The following is an 18,005-nucleotide window of genomic DNA, read 5'->3' as shown; positions in this document are numbered from 1 at the left end:
ACAAATTTCAGACACCAGTTTGAAGATAATGGATTACTCTAATCCTAAACATAGCTATTTAAAACCCATCAGGAGGTACAGTGAAAAGGGTATGCAGGCTATGTCTGTTTCCAGAAACCTCTGGTAAAAGCAACATCTGCTTACTAGCAACATTGCCCCTGGGAATGCTTTCCTTCCTACGTAAGGAATGTCATCAAAGTACAACAGCCACAGCTGATTAAAGGCAATGTAGAACCTGCGTTCTGACACATTACTATTAACAGGCATTGACTGTGCTTTTTAAGCACGTCTAACTATTCCAATAAAGGCAACATTTAAATTAGTTTTGATTTAGACCACACCACAATCATGGCATGTTAAGTTGCAGTTACAAACTGCATCTCATGCTGCTGGCTGTATTGGACATGCCAAAGTGTTCCACTATGATTGATACAACAACAAAACTAGCAGTGTAGAGGGCAAAGACATGCACAGACAGCAAAGAGATTAATACATAAATGTTGAATCCAGTGTAGCATTTACCTTAAAAGGTAATTATAGCTAAAGTCAGGGCAAACCCCAACAGATCAAAAACAATTATTCAATACACCAAAATGTTAATATACAGACATATGATGCTTATGTTTAATGGAAGTGTAACTAAGAGCCAAACAATTCACAGCTTAAAATTCTCTCTCAGAGTACTGAAAATCATAGGCCATGGATAGGTGTTCATTTCAACTTGTAAGAATTTCTGTACAATTTTTATGACATTTTTACCAGCAGAAAAGTGGCCCAGAGCTGAGCATACATGTGTTTCAGGCCTCTGGCTAGAGTTACACAGGTGAGCTCTCCAGCCAGGGGACACTAGAGGGCTGCTCCCTGGGCCATCCCCACCTTTAGGGGAATCCATTAATTGACACCCTGTCCTCTTCCCTGCCAGGAAGGGGGCAGGCTGGGTATTGCCCTCTGGGTTTTAAATCACCTCTCATGCAGCCAGAGGCATAGGGAAGCAGGACCAGAGACAGCTTCCTCAATGCCAGGTCCTAAACACCAGGTTCTAGCTTCCCAACTTTTAAATTGTGAGTAGTGCTCAGCTGGGCAGCATATGTGACATTTAAAGCCAGCTGGGATAGTTTCTCTGGCTCTGGTTCCCAGGCCCTGTGGTTTTGCAATCCCTAACTCTGCCACCCAGCTGGGTGGTAAGGATGGCATTTAAAGCCCAGGGACCAGGAATGGACATACATTCTCCCATGTCTGGAACCCTTCCAGGCTCCAAGAGGTTTCCCACAACAGAAGAAGAGCCCCTGCCCAGTGTTGGGGGGTTAGGCGTTTTTTTCCCCACACAGGAGGGGGCAAGAACTTCCTGGTTGAAGGAAGAACTTCGTTGCAGAACAGCCATTTTTTTTCTGCAAGGAAGTACTTGAAAGGCTACATAGTTTCTCTGTGCTGGGAGAGAGGCCTCTCTCCCAGCACAGATGTAATGCTTGTTGTACATGGCCATTATCTAAAGTCTATGTTATTAAACAAAAGAGTTTTAAAATGATAATGATCCACCTATTCAAAAGGCTGGCTCTCCCCATGCCATACTGGCCTAATGGTAATCAATGCATGCTCAAACTGGTTCCCCTTTGATGCAACAGGCAACTGAAATTTTTTTCTGAGTGCCCATAGTGCATTTATCTTTGGCTTGAAATAATCAGGACTCCTGATCATTAAGCTTTCTAGGGCCTGCCTTTCAGAAGCTTAGGACTGAATAGGGCAGAGGTAGGTGGGAGCGGTGACTTACAAGGGACAGAGAGTTTTGGTTTCAAAATGCCCATTGGGAATGCAGTTTTTTCACTGACTATTTGCTTACTTTAAACAATGTTACTGTGCCCACAGTAGTAGATAGGGACCTTCTGGGTTTTTTTAGGCCATTATGCATAGCAAATAAAATCAACTGTATCAGAACGTATCTGGATCTCTGTCCCCCAAAAGCACTAGCAAAGTAGCACATTTCTTTATGTAGCAAATTTCAGGAAACTGGCAGCCAAGCAAACCAACTCAAACATTTTTTCCCATATAATAGCGAAGTGCTGTAACCCAGTGAAGTCCCCTTTAAGCTCATAATTCTTGGACTCATCTGGGACAGAACAAATAGAACAGTAGGCAGATGGAGATCTCACAGACATGATAAAGTAGGGATAGTTTTGCATAAAATAACCTAGGGTCCCCCCCTATTCTACTTACTAGCCAGGGTGTAGAAGAGAATCAAGAGTTACATGGAACCACAAAAACTCACTAAGACGACGACCTGACAGTCATTTCTGAAATCTTGATTAAGGTTTCACAAATAGTGAAACTGGGTTTTGAACATGGAGTGTCGCAATAGAAACATCTCAATACAAAAGCAAGTGGTTGCTTCTTGATTAGCCTGCTATCTTATCAGAACGTTTAAAGACAAAAATGTTCTACAATTGCTCTGAGGATGAATATCACTGAGGCAGACAGAAAATAAGGAAGCTACCTGTAAGTTGTAATCCTGAAGAATTTTCACCAGCGAGTCTCTCAAATTAGGAATCTCCATTCCTTCTTTAATACGGTGAATTAAAAGAATGGGGTCAACATGAGTTCCAATGTTGTTTAACAGGCCAGTAATAAATGCTGCAGAAAGAGATAGGCAGAAAATAGCAAAATTAACTTCCAATAAGATGCCCGATTCAAACGTGTTTTGACAAAAGCCACAACATTCACCTGATTTTGACAGAATTGCCATAATGCCTATGTTAAGCCTTTTTCATGCATTTCTTGTAGGAAACTACCTTTATTTGTACACATCTCTCTTCAAGAAGGAAAGACAATGACATACATGACTAACCACTCCTTAAAGGTTGTCTTTGAGACTCTGGAAAGTAAATCCCAGAGTATCTAATGGTGCAAGAACTCAAAAGAGAACAACATATTACATGCACACAATTTAAGTTAGAAGTTTAATTTAGAAAGTGAAGGTTTCAGGGAACCTCATCACATAGAAGAAGTTGAAATTTCAATACAATTGTTTTTCAAGTACAGAATAGATACTAAGAAATTTTCAGGTCCTTCAATGAACTCCAGTTAGATTTTGCCCGCGTAACTAAGCCCACACAGTGCATTTTTCCTCCATCCCCGCTCTGAATTTTTGGCCAACCAACTGGCTACATGGAATAAGGAGAGGAGAGTAATTTGAGAGACAGTATCTCCGTCCTGGTCCAAGTAACAGAGCAAGACCACCTAACTGACTGTGCAGGCTGAGAAGGCAGATAAAATTCTAGAAGCTGAGCTTGAGGTTTTTCCTCCAATCCAGCTCCTGATAATTTAGGCCACGGGTACACTACAAATAGTGTTCCACATTCTCCGTTTTTACCAATTTTCACTGATAAATTCCCTGATTTTTTTAAGTCATTCAGTTTTTACTGATTTACACCTGTTTTTCAGTTCAAATCCCTGTTAACCAGCATGAGTGGGGAATGGCCAGTTAACAAGGATTTGAACAGAAAAATGTGTGGTGCTGGTAAGCTAAAAGTGCCAGTTACCTGAGGCACAGGTTTCTGGCCAGATGTTGGGGGGAAGGGGGGTGGCAGCAGTGGCCGCATGCGATATGAGGGCCATCGGGTGGTGGTGGCTATGTGGGGGTCAGGAGAGGGTGGCTGGAGACGCTGCCTGGGGGCATGGGGCTCCCAGCTCTAACCCCGGGTGGGGTGGGAGGTGCCGGTGCCAGGGTTGGGTCCCCCAACTCCACATTCAGCCATGTCCCATTCCCCCTCCCCCAAATGCCAGGGTAGCCCAGCAGCAAACTGCTGCACTAGGGGAGAGGAGCACAAATGCAGCCAGGGAAGAAAGGCAGGGCACAGCACCACGTGCTTCCTGCCATTGATCCAGGGGCACGTGCCCCCTGGAAAGAGCCCAGCACAGGCCCCCCAGCCCACAGCCCTCCTGGGGGGCATGTAGCAGCAAGAGCTGTACCCCCCCCCACCCTGCACCCACTGACAGCTCCCCTCGCTTTGCTCCCTGCTGCAGACCTGGAAGTGGCCAACGGGCTGTGCCATGCCCCTTCCCCTGCCCCTTCCCCCACCCCTTCCCTAGTCCTAGTTTTACTCCCTTCCTCCCTGACCACCAATTTGTCCCTGATTTAAACTGATTTTCTTTTTCTTCCTTTCATTTTGATTTCATCCCAGTTTTTATGTTTCGAAGATAAACACTGAAAAAATTTCCGGATTTTTTTTTTTTTAAATAAAATCTGAGAATGCAGAACACTAGCTACAAACTTAATCTACCAAGCGCTAGAAACCTCAAAACACACCACGTTGCTTCACGTGCACTAATTCTGCAATCCAACTGACAGCGGGGGAGCAAGATCTGTGACAATGCATTCATTAGCACTGCTGAGTGGCAGTACCAAAATACTCTATCCCTCTCCCCTAGTATTGCGTAAACATGGGTACACTACTTCTAGTTATGTGGGGGTAGCATGTCTGAAGCTATGCAATGAATGGTTGCCCTGCCCAGTAAGTACACAGTTTTCGGATAGCCATAATCTTTAAAGACTAAGCTCCTGAGATCAAAAGTATATGCGCCAAACTAGTGTCATGATCAACAATGATTTTCTTTGCAATATGGATCAAGCACACTACTTGAGAATACCAAATTCATCTCTAACAGGTTAAGACAGATATTAAATTTAAATGCACTATGGGAGCTGATCCCCAATCCAAAAAACTGGGCTTCCTGCCATGCCACACATGCATGGGATCAGATCCCAATCGTACCCTACCTGCCAGTGCAAAGGGATCCCAAGATCTTAATCCCAGCAGTGGCAAACTGAAAGTGGGTGCCCACAGGTCTGGAGCAGACAACCAGCTGATTATCAGCTCAGGCCATGGAACCGGGCCACCAGAGCACTTCGGAACAGATTATCGGCTTGACAAGGACTGCACTCAGGCCAGTTTCAGATATGAACTGACAATCAACTGATGTTCAATTTAAGGTGCCATACAAACCAGCTACAAAACTCTTCTGCATTATATGAGGAACAATTTTATGGGTAGTTTCCCATTTTATGGCTCCTTAAATTGGACGGACATGTAGTAGTCTTGTCATTTATCCTGTGATTAAAATGTTAATCGCAGCATAAATGTACTGTGTACGGGGTCTAAGAACAGGTAAGGACTTCAGATTCTGGTCTGAACTGTGGCTAAATGTTGCTATGCTAATTCTGTCACCCATCTGGGCTCTGGCAGAAAAGAGAAACAGTTCTATAATCTTTGGTGTCCCAGAAGAGGAGCGAAGTCATATAGCATAAAGCATTTTACAAATGCTCTATCTCCTCATTAATACATGATGCATACCCTAAACCAGGAGCAGAAGAATGGGGAAGGCAGGCAGACACAGGTAGGCATTTGACACACAGTAAGCTAATAGACCTTCTGTTTGCACCCAATTTGGAAGGCTGGGGAGGAGAGGGGAAGACAGGGGGAGAAGAGACAAAAAACAGATATAAAAGAACCTAGCATAATTAATCTGATAAAAAAAAAGCCAAAAGCTCTAGGATGATCATTACTTTGACAGTTGAGAATTTATATGCCACCTCTCCTGTATATATACTGCATGCAAAAGCTATAACTTCCTAACAACATAGTCTGAAAGTCAATTTTGAGGAGATAAAATATAGTCTCACTTGATATAAACTTGAAAGAGATATATTATTTCATGAAGTTCTGTAGGTAACAATATACATACTGCCAGGCACCAAATAGTGTGGCATTTGCCTTTTATTACCTTCAGGCACTGTGGTACTGGAGGATTCTTTTTCCTCAGCATTAAAAATTATTACACTACAATATACCCTGCTGCACTATGCAATCTGGCACAGTTCCCAAAACAATGTGAATATATCCTTTTTGCCATGCACAATAACAGTTTAACTCCTAACAGTCTTCTACTGCAGCACTTTACCACACACAGCATGACCTGGAGCCTCTTTTGCTTACGTGGTTTGTCGATGGAATATAAAATGAGATCTTCCCACAGTTCTCCATCATCTTGCTCCTTGGCAAATTCAATAGCCTTATCTACATCGTGCAATTCCTCCATTATCATCTTCAGGGCACTGCGGCTATTACCCATTCTGCCTAGAGGGAAAAAATAAGGAAATTAAATTTTAAGCTATACCGAAAACCATCCCTTGATATGAATCTGTATTGCTGCTAATTTTCCTGGTTAATTAATGAACATAGGGTGAAGTCTTAGAGCCTAATTCATGCAAGCACTTCAGCAAAGGCCTCACTTCCTTCTTATATTCAAGCTATGCTTTAACCATTTGCTCAAAACCTGGTTCAATCAAAGGGATACAGAGCGCATGCTTTAGAGCTTTGCTGAATCAGGGCTATAAGAGAGCAGAGGGAGTTGTTTTGTTTTGTGAACTATCACTTTATATAAACTATTACTCGCACACACATGCACTAAGAGAGAGAGAGAGAGAGAGAGAGAGAGAGAGAGAGAGTGAGTGTGCATATGTGTGTGTGCATGTACGCACACGCACACACACACACACACACACACACACACACACACACACACACACTCACTCATCCAGTAGAAATGGGCCTGATGCTGAACATCCATAGCTCCCACTGATTTAAATGTGTTCTAGCCACCCAACTTGAAAAAAAAATATCAAAACTTAACTGTTCTTGTTATGATGGTCTGTGCATGATGGTCAAGCCTTGTTTTAAACACCCTTCATTACAGACTTTATCACAGTTGAAATTATCTACTCTAATTCCCCTGAACACCTGTGGCCTCTCTTAAATGCGACAGGGCTTGCACAAACATGTTATTGCTCTGCAGGAAATCAGTGTTATTTACTCTCAATCCCCTCCTACCCTCCTTCCACCTCAATTCTTGAAAATTAAAGCCAGCAATGAAGAAATTCAGATACCCAAGCAAAACTGAATTACAATGACTATAAAATACTTGGATTACCATGGACTGAACCATCCATTGTATTGAGTAAACCCACTATGAATCTTTTCTGAATGCAGAGTTTCCTCTCTATGGCCAATTGCACCATATCTTCCCTATTATTTCAGGTAAACTGTGACATTGCTTTCTGTTCTATGTACCACAGTCCAGGTACACACATGCACAAACCCAATGCCTTATCATTCCTTCCATCCTGAAGCAGGGTCCCTTCACTGCTGAGGAAACTGGATTTATTCAACAAAAACATGTTATAAAAATAAAACCACCGATTTTCCCTGCAGGACAGGTGCAGGAATTAAAGGTTCCAAGAATGCAAGCAAAACAAAGAAATGAGCTGGGGAGGGCAGAAAATCAGACAGAGCCTTGCTTCTCCTAGACCTTGTTCTATTTTAAAGCAGGTACAGTATTCCATTCATGATGTGAAACACAATAAATAATCCAGTATTTTATTAAATCATGTTAGACAGTTCTATTGATTACATAACAACTGTGTTTCTAGGAGAATAAACATGTAAAATGACCATATCCAATGCATCACATGGTTCTCCAACATAACTTTGTGACAAGATTAAAAATGCAATGCAAGTTATTGTAAAAGAAGTTACTTACTTAAAAGATAGACTGTCTCTTCTACAAAGTTCCTCTGCTGGCAGATCTCAAGAGCCTTAAATTGTAGAGGGAGGAAAATAGTGAAGATGGAGAACCATGACAAAATGTATTTAAAAAAAAAAGTTAAAGGCCAAAAGACACTTTTCTCTGAAGATTCATTACCCAGCTGCAAAACAGCATAGCTCTCCAATGCACACTGGCGGATCCATGGAAATTAATTAAAAGAAGTATCTTTTTGACATGTCTTTCCCAATGATTCATTTTCATTAATCTGGGGGTTTCCAGGGGGTGGGTGTTCATATTTCAGTCAGTATTATGCCAAGGATTCAGAACGAGGAACATCTTCTCAAACTCACGTCAGGGACAGGCATCATCCAAATCATCCTACCCCCTTACACAGACCACACCTTAATACAGAGATTCTCTCAGGGTCCTTTCCCTTCCCTTGACCTCCAAAGTCCAAAGGCTTGCATGGAAAAGTAAATACTAATGAAGACATACAAGTATTACTATTACTACTACTTAAGGACTTCTGTGCAGTTCAGCAGCTGGATACATGTAATAGAACCAGCAGACTCTCCATCTACCACATTTGGCAGCCACTGACGTATGAAAAGTAAGGTACTGGCTATAAGTTACTAACACTAAGTTTTCCTAAGGGTCAACTAAGAGAAGTAGCAGCTTCTTCTCTTCTATACCCAGGACTAAAGAAAGTTACTGGCACTAATCAGCAGGCAGAAAGAAGAGAACACAATTGCAAGTACATATGTAAAAGGAGGCAAAAGAGAATATATTTGAAATTGATTGAATGAATTAAAAAAAGTAAGCCATAACAAGAGACAAGCATATAAAAATAAGATTTTCTTTCACCCTTTCAGAGAAAGGGGTAGAGGATGAACCAGTAGAAGTTTATTCAGTTTACAGCAGGATAGCCAACGTCTCTGCTTGCGTAAAAGGGTGCAGTAAGCACATATGTCAGTGGGGAGCTACAATAAAACAGAAGCCGGCTAGGAATTTAGTTCTGAGAGAGAGAGAGATTAACCCACCCTTCTATCTGATATGGAGTGCCCTTTCCCCTTCTCAAATAACTCTGTATTGAGAGTAAGAAGGAGCTGAGACACAGAAAGACAGACAGATACTACACATATATCTATATATAGATAGATACAGATCTATCTATCTATCTATCTAGAGAGAGAGAGAGAGAAGGAGGGGGTGGAATAAGGGTTCACCAGTGCAGCTGACAGTCTTTTTCACTGAGAAATGAACCACAAGGGGGGAAAAAAAAAATACTCAAAACAAACCCCAAAAACCGAAACAAGAAAACAAAACACAGGCATTCAGTATTTCCAGAACTTGCCTGCAATGCTCCCTCTAGAGGGAAAACAGAGAACATAAATACTTCTCTCCCAGTTTCTTTGATAAAAACATATCTGAAATTGCACTGGAATAAGAGTGCCTTGGCCTAAAAGTTGTTTTTATTAAAGAAATTTCTGTTTGGCCAGCATATCACTATATGCTATGAATCAATATGTTTGTACAATTTATGTGTGATAGTCAAAGCTGCTTAAATGGAACAGAAATTGCATATTGTTGTTCTTTTCACATCTGAAGAGCTAAAGGTGGGACAAGCATAATTGCAGATGCATCAGTGATGGCAAATTCAATAATGAAACCTACTGACACCTGTTAGTAGCAATGTGTCAGTGTCATGGTTGTATATTACAGCTAGGTGCTCACTGCTGTTATAGAAAGTGTCATCTGAATACATTCTAGGGAAAATGTTCCCTGGTGAAATGTTGGTGGTAGGCCATCACTGCCCTTAGAAATTGTTACTGAAAACAGGTACTGACTGTATATTTTCTGCCTTGGTCATTTCCCTTTTCTCCATCTTCTTTCCGATCAAAACATATGTAGAAAATGTAAACAATTTTGGAGATGAAGGGATTTTCATTATAATGCAGTTCTCTCTTTTGCTTTGACTTAAAAACCAGGATTGCACTGGCCACATGCAGCACTCTTCCCGTTTCCATTACTTTCCACCTCTGGAATAGTACTGGAGGGCAAAGCCTCCAAAACTTGTACCCCCACGATTTCCACATTGTCTTTGACTACACTATTGTAACTGCAACGTGTGACAAGATGTGCATGGAAGAAAACCTCACTTGAGTAGGCATGTGCACACATGTACACACACACACACACACACACACACACACACACACACACACACACACACACACACACCCTCTTCTGCCCATCCACTCACCCCCCCACCCCATGAATGCACACTCTCTCTCAACGCAAACCTTTTCATTTAGGCTGATGGTTCTCAACCTTGTTAGAGTTGAGGTATCCCTTGTCAGAAGCGAGGTATTTCTTGTTAGACATAAGGCACCCTTCAGAAAATGCCAGCGCTTACTTTTCACTCATTTTATGTACTACAGCAATTCTTCTGTTGCAAAGAACTCGGACCACAACAAGTCAGGATGATTTTGAAACTATGAATTCCAATCTGAAATCTCTGGATTTATGTCGTGAATCATGTTTGGCCACTTAACAGTAATAACATTACATGGCACCCCATAGCACCTTTGAAAGGATCTGTAAGCATGCCAGAATGCCACAGCGTCCTGGTTGGGCATCACCAATTTACGCACGTAAGCAACAGTGCACAAAACTTACGTGAAAATGTTTTGCATGTATAGAAATGAAAACCTGGCTGTGGCTGACTTAAAAATCACCCTCAAGGGTTAGGAAATGCCATCCATCTTGTATATAGCTTTGCATATAGATATTTAGCTCCTGCAACAATGTGTCAAGTGGAGGATCAGAGTTAACACAGTTTTCTTTAATAGAGAAGATGTATTCTTTGAGTGTCCTGGCTGTTTCTGGAACTAGAAAACTACTTTGGAGGTAAGTTATTGTCGAAATTTTTGGTTAAACAACTTCAAACTTTACAGTGCTGCAATTCTCAGAAACATTTCCCAAGGCTGCTCAGGCCATATCCACACAGCAAAAATCTATGTTCCATACCAGCCTTCTCAAGCATGCTGTGCTACTCTGGGAATACTGCTTCCTTAAATCAGAAGCAAGATAACTCCCTGAGGGTACATCAGGTGTGTTAACTCTGCCAATTTGCCCTCCTGCTGCAGCTACACTGTTTTCAATTTAGGAAGCAGCTCACCAAGAGCAGTACGGTGTGCATGATTATGCTACTGGGGAGCATCTCAAGGTAGACAAGACCTAACTGACCAAAAGGAAGGGGGGAGGGCTGCCACAGGAAGGAGGGAATGTGTATGAAAGCAAAGCAAGAACAGTGCAGGTTGGATAACTTCATGTCTATACATGCTAAGAGCTGGGTGGCTGCAACAGCCATTTAGAGAAAATGGTAAAATCTTTGCCCCGCTAAGTACATGACAAAGACTTCTTTCATCTCAAGCAAGCCAGTAGTCCACCTAGGTTCCATACTTATTTTTTGTTTGGGCAGAGTAGAGGAAAGGATTAAGTAGATGCTACCACAATGCCACAAAGGAAATGTGGTCCAGTGGTTAAAACACATGATAAGGAGTTTAGCGTTGTTTAACCGGCAAACCTGAAATAACCATGTTTCTTTGTGCAAGTCATTTAAAAGCTACCAGGGCTTTTATAGCACAAGTATAAAAATATTCACTGGCCTCAGAGTGTTTTGAGTTTTTGTTAGGGAATGTTTGTGGAATACTGGGGGTTCCTAAGGCTTTTTCTATCTCAGATGTATCAGGTAACATTACAGATTAATCCTACCACTTGGTCCTGAAGAAAGCAACAGCCTCTTAAGTAAAAAAAAAAAAAAAAAAAAAATTTACTTATCACTGATCAAAGCAGCATAGCATTGATCAAGCTAAATTCCCCTTAGTGAAATAAATATGTGGCAGAGAAACAGGGTATTAAAAAGAATCCATCTGCCATAAGCTTTTATGGACACAGATATTTGTATCTTATTTAAAACGAGTGAATTAATACAAATTTCCCCAAATGTGGTTTATTAACGGAATATGCCTTGACAGCCTTCTCTGAAGAATTTTATTTAAATGTATTCTTTAAAAAGTTATAAAAAATGTAGACCATTCACAGTTAGCTACGAGAGTCCGTTTGGTGCCGCAATAAAATCTGTTCTATCAAATGATTATTTGCACAAATTGGTAGAAGACAAGCTTATAGTAATACGCTTAGTGAAGTAAACCTTTGAAATTCTGTCATCACAGCACACATGCCTCTAGCTATTGTATGTCCATGAATGTTTTTAGGGTTTCGAGACCTCCTAAATATATAAGCCAATAGACACTGGTGATTCAAATACTGTACATTACTCTGAACTAAAACTCTAGGCCAAGATGTTTGACAAAAAAGCATTAATACTTTTTTTTTATGTGGTCTACGTAAGAAAAATAAAAAGATGTAGTTCTATGGAAATGCTACAAATACGAATCAAACTGAAGACATAGCCTATAATTGAATTTTAAACCCTTATTCAGGGAATCCGTTCAGGATTAAATTTAGCCATAGATTTTCCTTCAAAAAAGTGAGGCATAATGAAGCAGTACAAGCATAGTCTCCAGTGAACAACCTCAGCCAACACTCTCAGCATCCACAAGCTCCCTTTGTTTTTTTCTCTGAAAACTCTCATAAAGTCATTGTGGCTAAAGGACTGTGGAATATATACACTAACGCAGGGCTATTTTGCATCTCTGTAGGGTGAAAAAGAGAATAGCTTATTTATTCAAATAAAGCTTCCACGGCCTATCTCCTCTTAACCACAGTCATGCAAATCAGTCAGAATCCTAAGTTAGGACTGTTAGCTTTTCTCATGCAGCAGCTCTGAGCTTTGCCCTGGGCATCAAAATCTAATGCTTCATTGCCAAGATCCAGTCAGGAAGTAAAAGACTGGAGGCAGGTGTGCACACTTCATCTGAACATTAATGTGATTTTTTGGTTTAGCTCCTTTAAGTCCAAGGGCTCCCAGATGTGCGTCAAACCCACAGTTTCACATATTTGCAAAAACTAATTACAGGCTTCTCTCGCTTTATGTGGGTTCCGTATGTGTGAATTTGCTCTTATGTGATGACCATTTTTATACCAAAAATTTGTTACATGCGAGGTAAATTCACTCTTATGCGATCGGTGTGGCAGAAGCCCATAGGGAGCTGCTTTGTGCAGTGCATTGTGGGAGTGATACACACCAAAATACAGTCTCTTGTGTGGATCTGTGCTCCTCGCTCATTGTCTACGACTCGTGTTTCTGTAGTCACCATCCCCATTATGATAGTGCCCTGTGCTTGTGTGTACTGTCTGCTGTTGGTGAGTACCAAAATTGTCTTGTAAAAAAGTGGCAGAAATGGATCTGGGGGTCAGTACAGTCAAGGTCTTGGAACGTATCCCTATATGTTACATTGTAAAGAGGGTTCCCTTTATGTGAATTTGAGTTATATGCTGTTTTCCAGGAACGCGTGTACAGTATAAAGCCAGGGAAACCTGTATATCCAAATGCAGCTATGTTATAGTATGAGGGCAGAGGGCATATCAGAAACTAACAGCAAAATGGCTGCCCATGCTGAATGTCTGCGACGGTGGGAAACTACACAGCAGCAGTGAACAATGACAGTGGCATGGTCAAACATACCCATCGTTTACAACTATGCAGAGAAGTGATCATTGCACACAAAATGGTTTTATTTCCAAACTGCCATTAGCTTCTGAATCTCCTTATAATTTAGTTGTCTTACTTTTAAGAGTAAAATGTTAATCTTGGCCCAAAACTTTACAATATACTGAGTACATCTACACATGCACTTTACTGCGGAGTTGACCAATTAGATCTGCAGTAAAGCATCACCACCTAGATGCGCAATAATATTAGGACGCAGCAAGCTAATTAACTCTGCTGTAAGATAGAACTGTCCCTGACAGTACAACAGGGTCATTGTGACCAAATGCATGTGTAGACAGTGACTGCCAGGCACAAATTGTGCCTCGTCAGCCCAGCCAGCTGGGGGTCAGACCCCTGTGTCCTGCCAGCCACTCCTCTGCCTGATGCCACCACCTGGAGCCCAGAGCTGACTCCCAATACCCCCTGCCAGCCTGGGGCTGCTCCACCCCAACTCACATTGCTGTGCTCTTGGGCACACATGTAAACACTGTGCCCAGGAGTAGTTGACTCTGGCTCAAACTGCTCTGGAGTTTATTGCTATGCATTAGTAGCATGTGCACATGCACCCACTGTGTTTTATCACATAACACTCCTGATTATAAATATACACCTTGTTTTTGAAAGGTGGAATAAAGAAAAAAGATTTTTTGTAGAGAGCAAAGAGGGAGCCTAATCTTCAGCAGACTTCATCCTCCGTTTCCTGCTTAACTAAAGTACCAGCTATTGTTAAAGATAAGTCCACCCATAGAAACCAATTATTCAGAAAGAGCTAAAAAGCTGTGAAATAGGAGAAGAAACTAGGAATCAGCAGACAGTTTTACTGTCTCAAGAAAGGTTGGCTACATTAGTGGTACATCATTAAAAAGGAGAGATGATTGTTAACACCTTTGGAGTGGTAAGCCATAAAGACAACAAGCTATTAAGTCAACTGACTCCCTTAGCTACCCGAATAGTTAGTAATATAAGAGCTGCTGCACTGTGGAAGTGGAATCAAAGCAGGGTGTTTCTATTTTGGGGGAAAAAAATCAGCTTCCCTGTTTAAAAGTTGCAATTTTGGGGGGCTGATTTTGGAGGAAAATGTACATGTTATATACAAGAAAATATGGTACTTGATTCCTTGTAGCCATTGCTACCTACAGCATGTATGCAGAATCCCATTGCCAATATATAAAGCTACACACAAATCACAGAGAACCGCTCCATTAACACACTAAACTCTGCTATTTGAACTAATGGAGAAACTCTTAGCTAGCTGTCAGGAATCATTTTGAAGGCAAAGGACTAAAGGTGGCAAAGTAGCAATTCCATGTTGATCCACTAGAGGGTAGCGGTATACCTGCATACATGTGCACACCACAAGCACAAAAATTAGCAATTCAGACAGATGCTGATAAATATAGTCAAGGTAGACATGTTTTAGATCTTTGTTTGGCTTACCTTTTCTAATGGACAGTGTGTGCTGTCTCTGAGAAATGGGAGCAGATTTGGACGATCATATTCAGCATAGAGGCTGATCTGTTTCTCATGGTATCTCTGTCCTTTATGATGGTCTCTTTTGAAAAGCTTGTGCAAATACTATAAAAACAAAAAGAATAAGCACGCATACATTCATGCAAAATTGTAAAACCACAGCCAGTAATTTCCCTGACTGCATCAAAACATCCAAAAAGGATGAGAGCACAAGTCCTTTTTCTTAAAAAAAAAATTAGTTCTTTCTACAACACCCTCCCTCCCCAGCATCACAGTATCCAGTGCAAGCTCTACCAAGCAATGGACTTTTGTCAGTGCTTTGATAAAGCATACACTTTATTCCTCAGTGCAACATTCTTTGAACTGGTACATTTTGGACTTCAAAGAAAAAAAAAAAAAAAAACTTAGAAAAAATGTCACCGCAAGTTTCCTATTTTCTTTGGATAAGCTGCACTGACTGGATGATTATGGATCAATATTTAATTGTTTGTAAAGTAATATTTCAAAGTATAAGTTGCAGAGTGGAAGAAGCTCCTCCCCTCAAGAAAGCATGAATTAGTCGAAAATTATCTGAAATGTAATTTTTATTCCAAATGAATTTGACATAACACTTCAAAACTGACACATGCCTCTCAGAAGTTGGCACACAGTTAACCCCCTTCATTTTATAAGGCTCTTTGATTCCAGACTGCACTGAATACATGTATTTCCTATAATTAGCACTCCATTATGCAATCCAAACGACACCACCAATGTGAAGGTTTTTAACCCTCCTGCTTTTGTCTACAAGTTGATAAGACAAGTGCCCTCCCCCCAAATTATTTAAAGACAGCAATATAATTCTGAACAAATTAAAAAAATCATTGCACTCTTTGGAAAAGCAAGTGTCTCTCTTTTTCTACCAAGCATAATCCTAAATATTAAACCAACGTTTAAGTAAAAAAAAAAAGAAGAAAAAAAAAATCAGCCAACCTCATTACCGTATGGGGGGAAGAACAAAGAACATGGGAAAAAAATAACAGATAGGTGTTTGGGGGAGAGAAGGGATACTTTACAGTTCAAAACTACATGTGATGTCCCACAGTAGGTGATCAAAAGATTAAAGGAGTTTACTTTAAAATTATGTATTATTCCACAAATGTTCTTAGCTCGAAGTTAAAGTGGAACAGTGATTCTGACTCTCTACCACCCATAAAATTGAACTTTGGCTGTAAGACTTCAGTGGTATGTACCTTTATTCCCTGTCACAGATTAGGAATTTGCATGTTAAATCACTAACTATATTTATAAAAAATATGCTAAGAAAGCTCCAGTAAGTTTATTCAACTCAAAAGTAAAGTAACCAAAACCACTAAGCTTTACCACATGTTGTAGCTCAGGTCTGTTTTCCAGTTCTTCTACAACTTTATCAATCTGAAAACAAAAACAAGCAAAAAAAAAAAAAGATATGGATGAGCAAACCTGTGGCTATTACCATGCCAATAGGACCAAAAGATGTGTATGGGAAGGCACTCAGCTTACTGTATCAGGAATGGTTTGCATACTCACTGAAATTTTAGCTTCGTTATCCAAAAGCATGTCTACTGCTTTCTGGAACAGAAAAAGGAACACAACTGAGAATGGGTCTAACCAAAGACAGACAGACAGACAGAGACAGACAACACATATAGGAATATAACAATATGGATATTACAAATACACCGTTTCTCATTTGAATTTATTTGAATAGCAGCCTGCAAAATGCCAGTGTTGCAAGGATAGGCACTACTGGTACTTTTCAAGAAGACCTACTATATATTCTAAGAATATCTTTCATAAGTTTGCACATGAAATAGAAATCAATAGCACATTCATAACATCCCCTACAGAAAGTTTATTTTGTTTGGGTTTTATCCAGTTTGGAGACAGAATTTGTATAATTTTCATACGTGTTATACCTTTTCCTTATTACCTTGACTTCCTAGTTTCCAAAACGTAGGTTAATACTAGATTAGTCAACTATCGAGAAGAAAAAGCAGTGGGGATACCCAATAAAGTGTGTTCAATTAAATCTGCTCCTCTAAAAATGTACTACTTTGGAGCTCTCATTAGTATGATTGGGGCTCCTATTTGTTTGGAAATGCAGCAAGCATCTTAGGGTAAAAGCTTATTTTCAGAATCACAAGGGAGATTTTAGATTCAGTCTGCTCACCCTCCAAGGGAGATGCTCATTACATAACATGCAGCTGCAAGGAAGGGCAGAACACCTACTACAATCATTTGAGAAAAGTAGTTCTGCTGAGGTTCTGAAGTTATTTTTGGTTCTCTTAACTCCAGAATGCCAGTCTAGTAGACTTCTCCACATCACCTCAGAATGGGTTTAGACAGAATACTAAACCTTTGACACAACACACTCTTTAAAAGACATTCAATTCCTTCTTGTTGAAATATTTACTGCTCAGAAAGAGTAAAAAGCAACATTAAAAGTCATTGTACCTCTGAATCAAAATCCATAAGGAGAACAATTTTGTCTCTGATAGAACTGAACAGATTGTGCTTGTGGATCAACTGGAAAACATCTTTGTGTCTCAAGGTTAGGTAAATTTCAAGGGCTTTCCCATAGCGCTGGTCGTAGGTATACCTGATAAAAGACATGTTATGATCTGAAAGTAAATCAAGTTATACTGCGATCTAAGGCAAGACATTACATAACTGGAAAAACACGTGTGAGAGTGGAAATGCTTCATTTTTATTCAGGGGGAAAAATCTCTCAAAAGAAATGCAAGCCATTGGGAAATCTGTTTATAGCTTTGGTCATTAAATTAATAATTATTAATGTTGTCATGAGGTCAGCCTACAATTTTTCCTCTCTCTTCAAAGCCCTTTAATTCTAAATATAGAGGACTAAGCAGAACTCCTTCCAGAGCTATTCAGTGCTACCATCTTAAGATAATTGGCATGGGTTGTCACTGAGCAACAGGATTTTTCCCTTTTTAGAGGCAGAATTGCAGACTGTTGTACCTCTTTATCAGGGTATCAGACTGAGTCAATGGTGCAAGGCTATGTCAATAGACCAAGTGTGCCTTATCAAATCATTTTTTTTAGACATTTTCTAATCACAGATTTCCAACCCTGTGGTATATATCAACTGTAACACTTTCTGAAATTCAAGAGAAAGAAGATGTCACTTCATTTTCTTTCTGTGTATTTTTTGAAGAGACACTGTCCACAAAAAAGGCAACAAAAAACAGGGAGGTAGGAGGAAAGGGAGCTGGAAAAT

General features: G+C 40.4%; 1 protein-coding gene across 5 annotated transcripts in view; it reads right to left on the bottom strand.

Annotated features, from left to right (window-relative positions):
- Positions 1-18,005, bottom strand: part of VPS41 (VPS41 subunit of HOPS complex) — a 166,581-nt gene that overhangs the window by 19,801 nt on the left and 128,775 nt on the right. For all 5 annotated transcript variants that reach the window (XM_006267880.3, XM_014602587.2, XM_059728674.1 and 2 more), the window contains 7 exons: positions 17,222-17,366; positions 16,295-16,336; positions 16,109-16,159; positions 14,714-14,851; positions 7,591-7,645; positions 5,988-6,128; positions 2,489-2,625 (listed from right to left, as the gene is read on the bottom strand). In XM_006267880.3, the coding sequence (XP_006267942.1) occupies positions 2,489-2,625; positions 5,988-6,128; positions 7,591-7,645; positions 14,714-14,851; positions 16,109-16,159; positions 16,295-16,336; positions 17,222-17,366 (709 nt within the window). The remainder of the gene's footprint in view (positions 1-2,488; positions 2,626-5,987; positions 6,129-7,590; positions 7,646-14,713; positions 14,852-16,108; positions 16,160-16,294; positions 16,337-17,221; positions 17,367-18,005) is intronic.

The sequence above is a fragment of the Alligator mississippiensis genome, chromosome 5 (genome assembly GCF_030867095.1).
Source record: "Alligator mississippiensis isolate rAllMis1 chromosome 5, rAllMis1, whole genome shotgun sequence".
NCBI classification, from domain to species: domain Eukaryota; kingdom Metazoa; phylum Chordata; order Crocodylia; family Alligatoridae; genus Alligator; species Alligator mississippiensis.
Note: the sequence above shows the minus strand (reverse complement) of the source record. Positions and strands in the feature narration are given on the sequence as shown.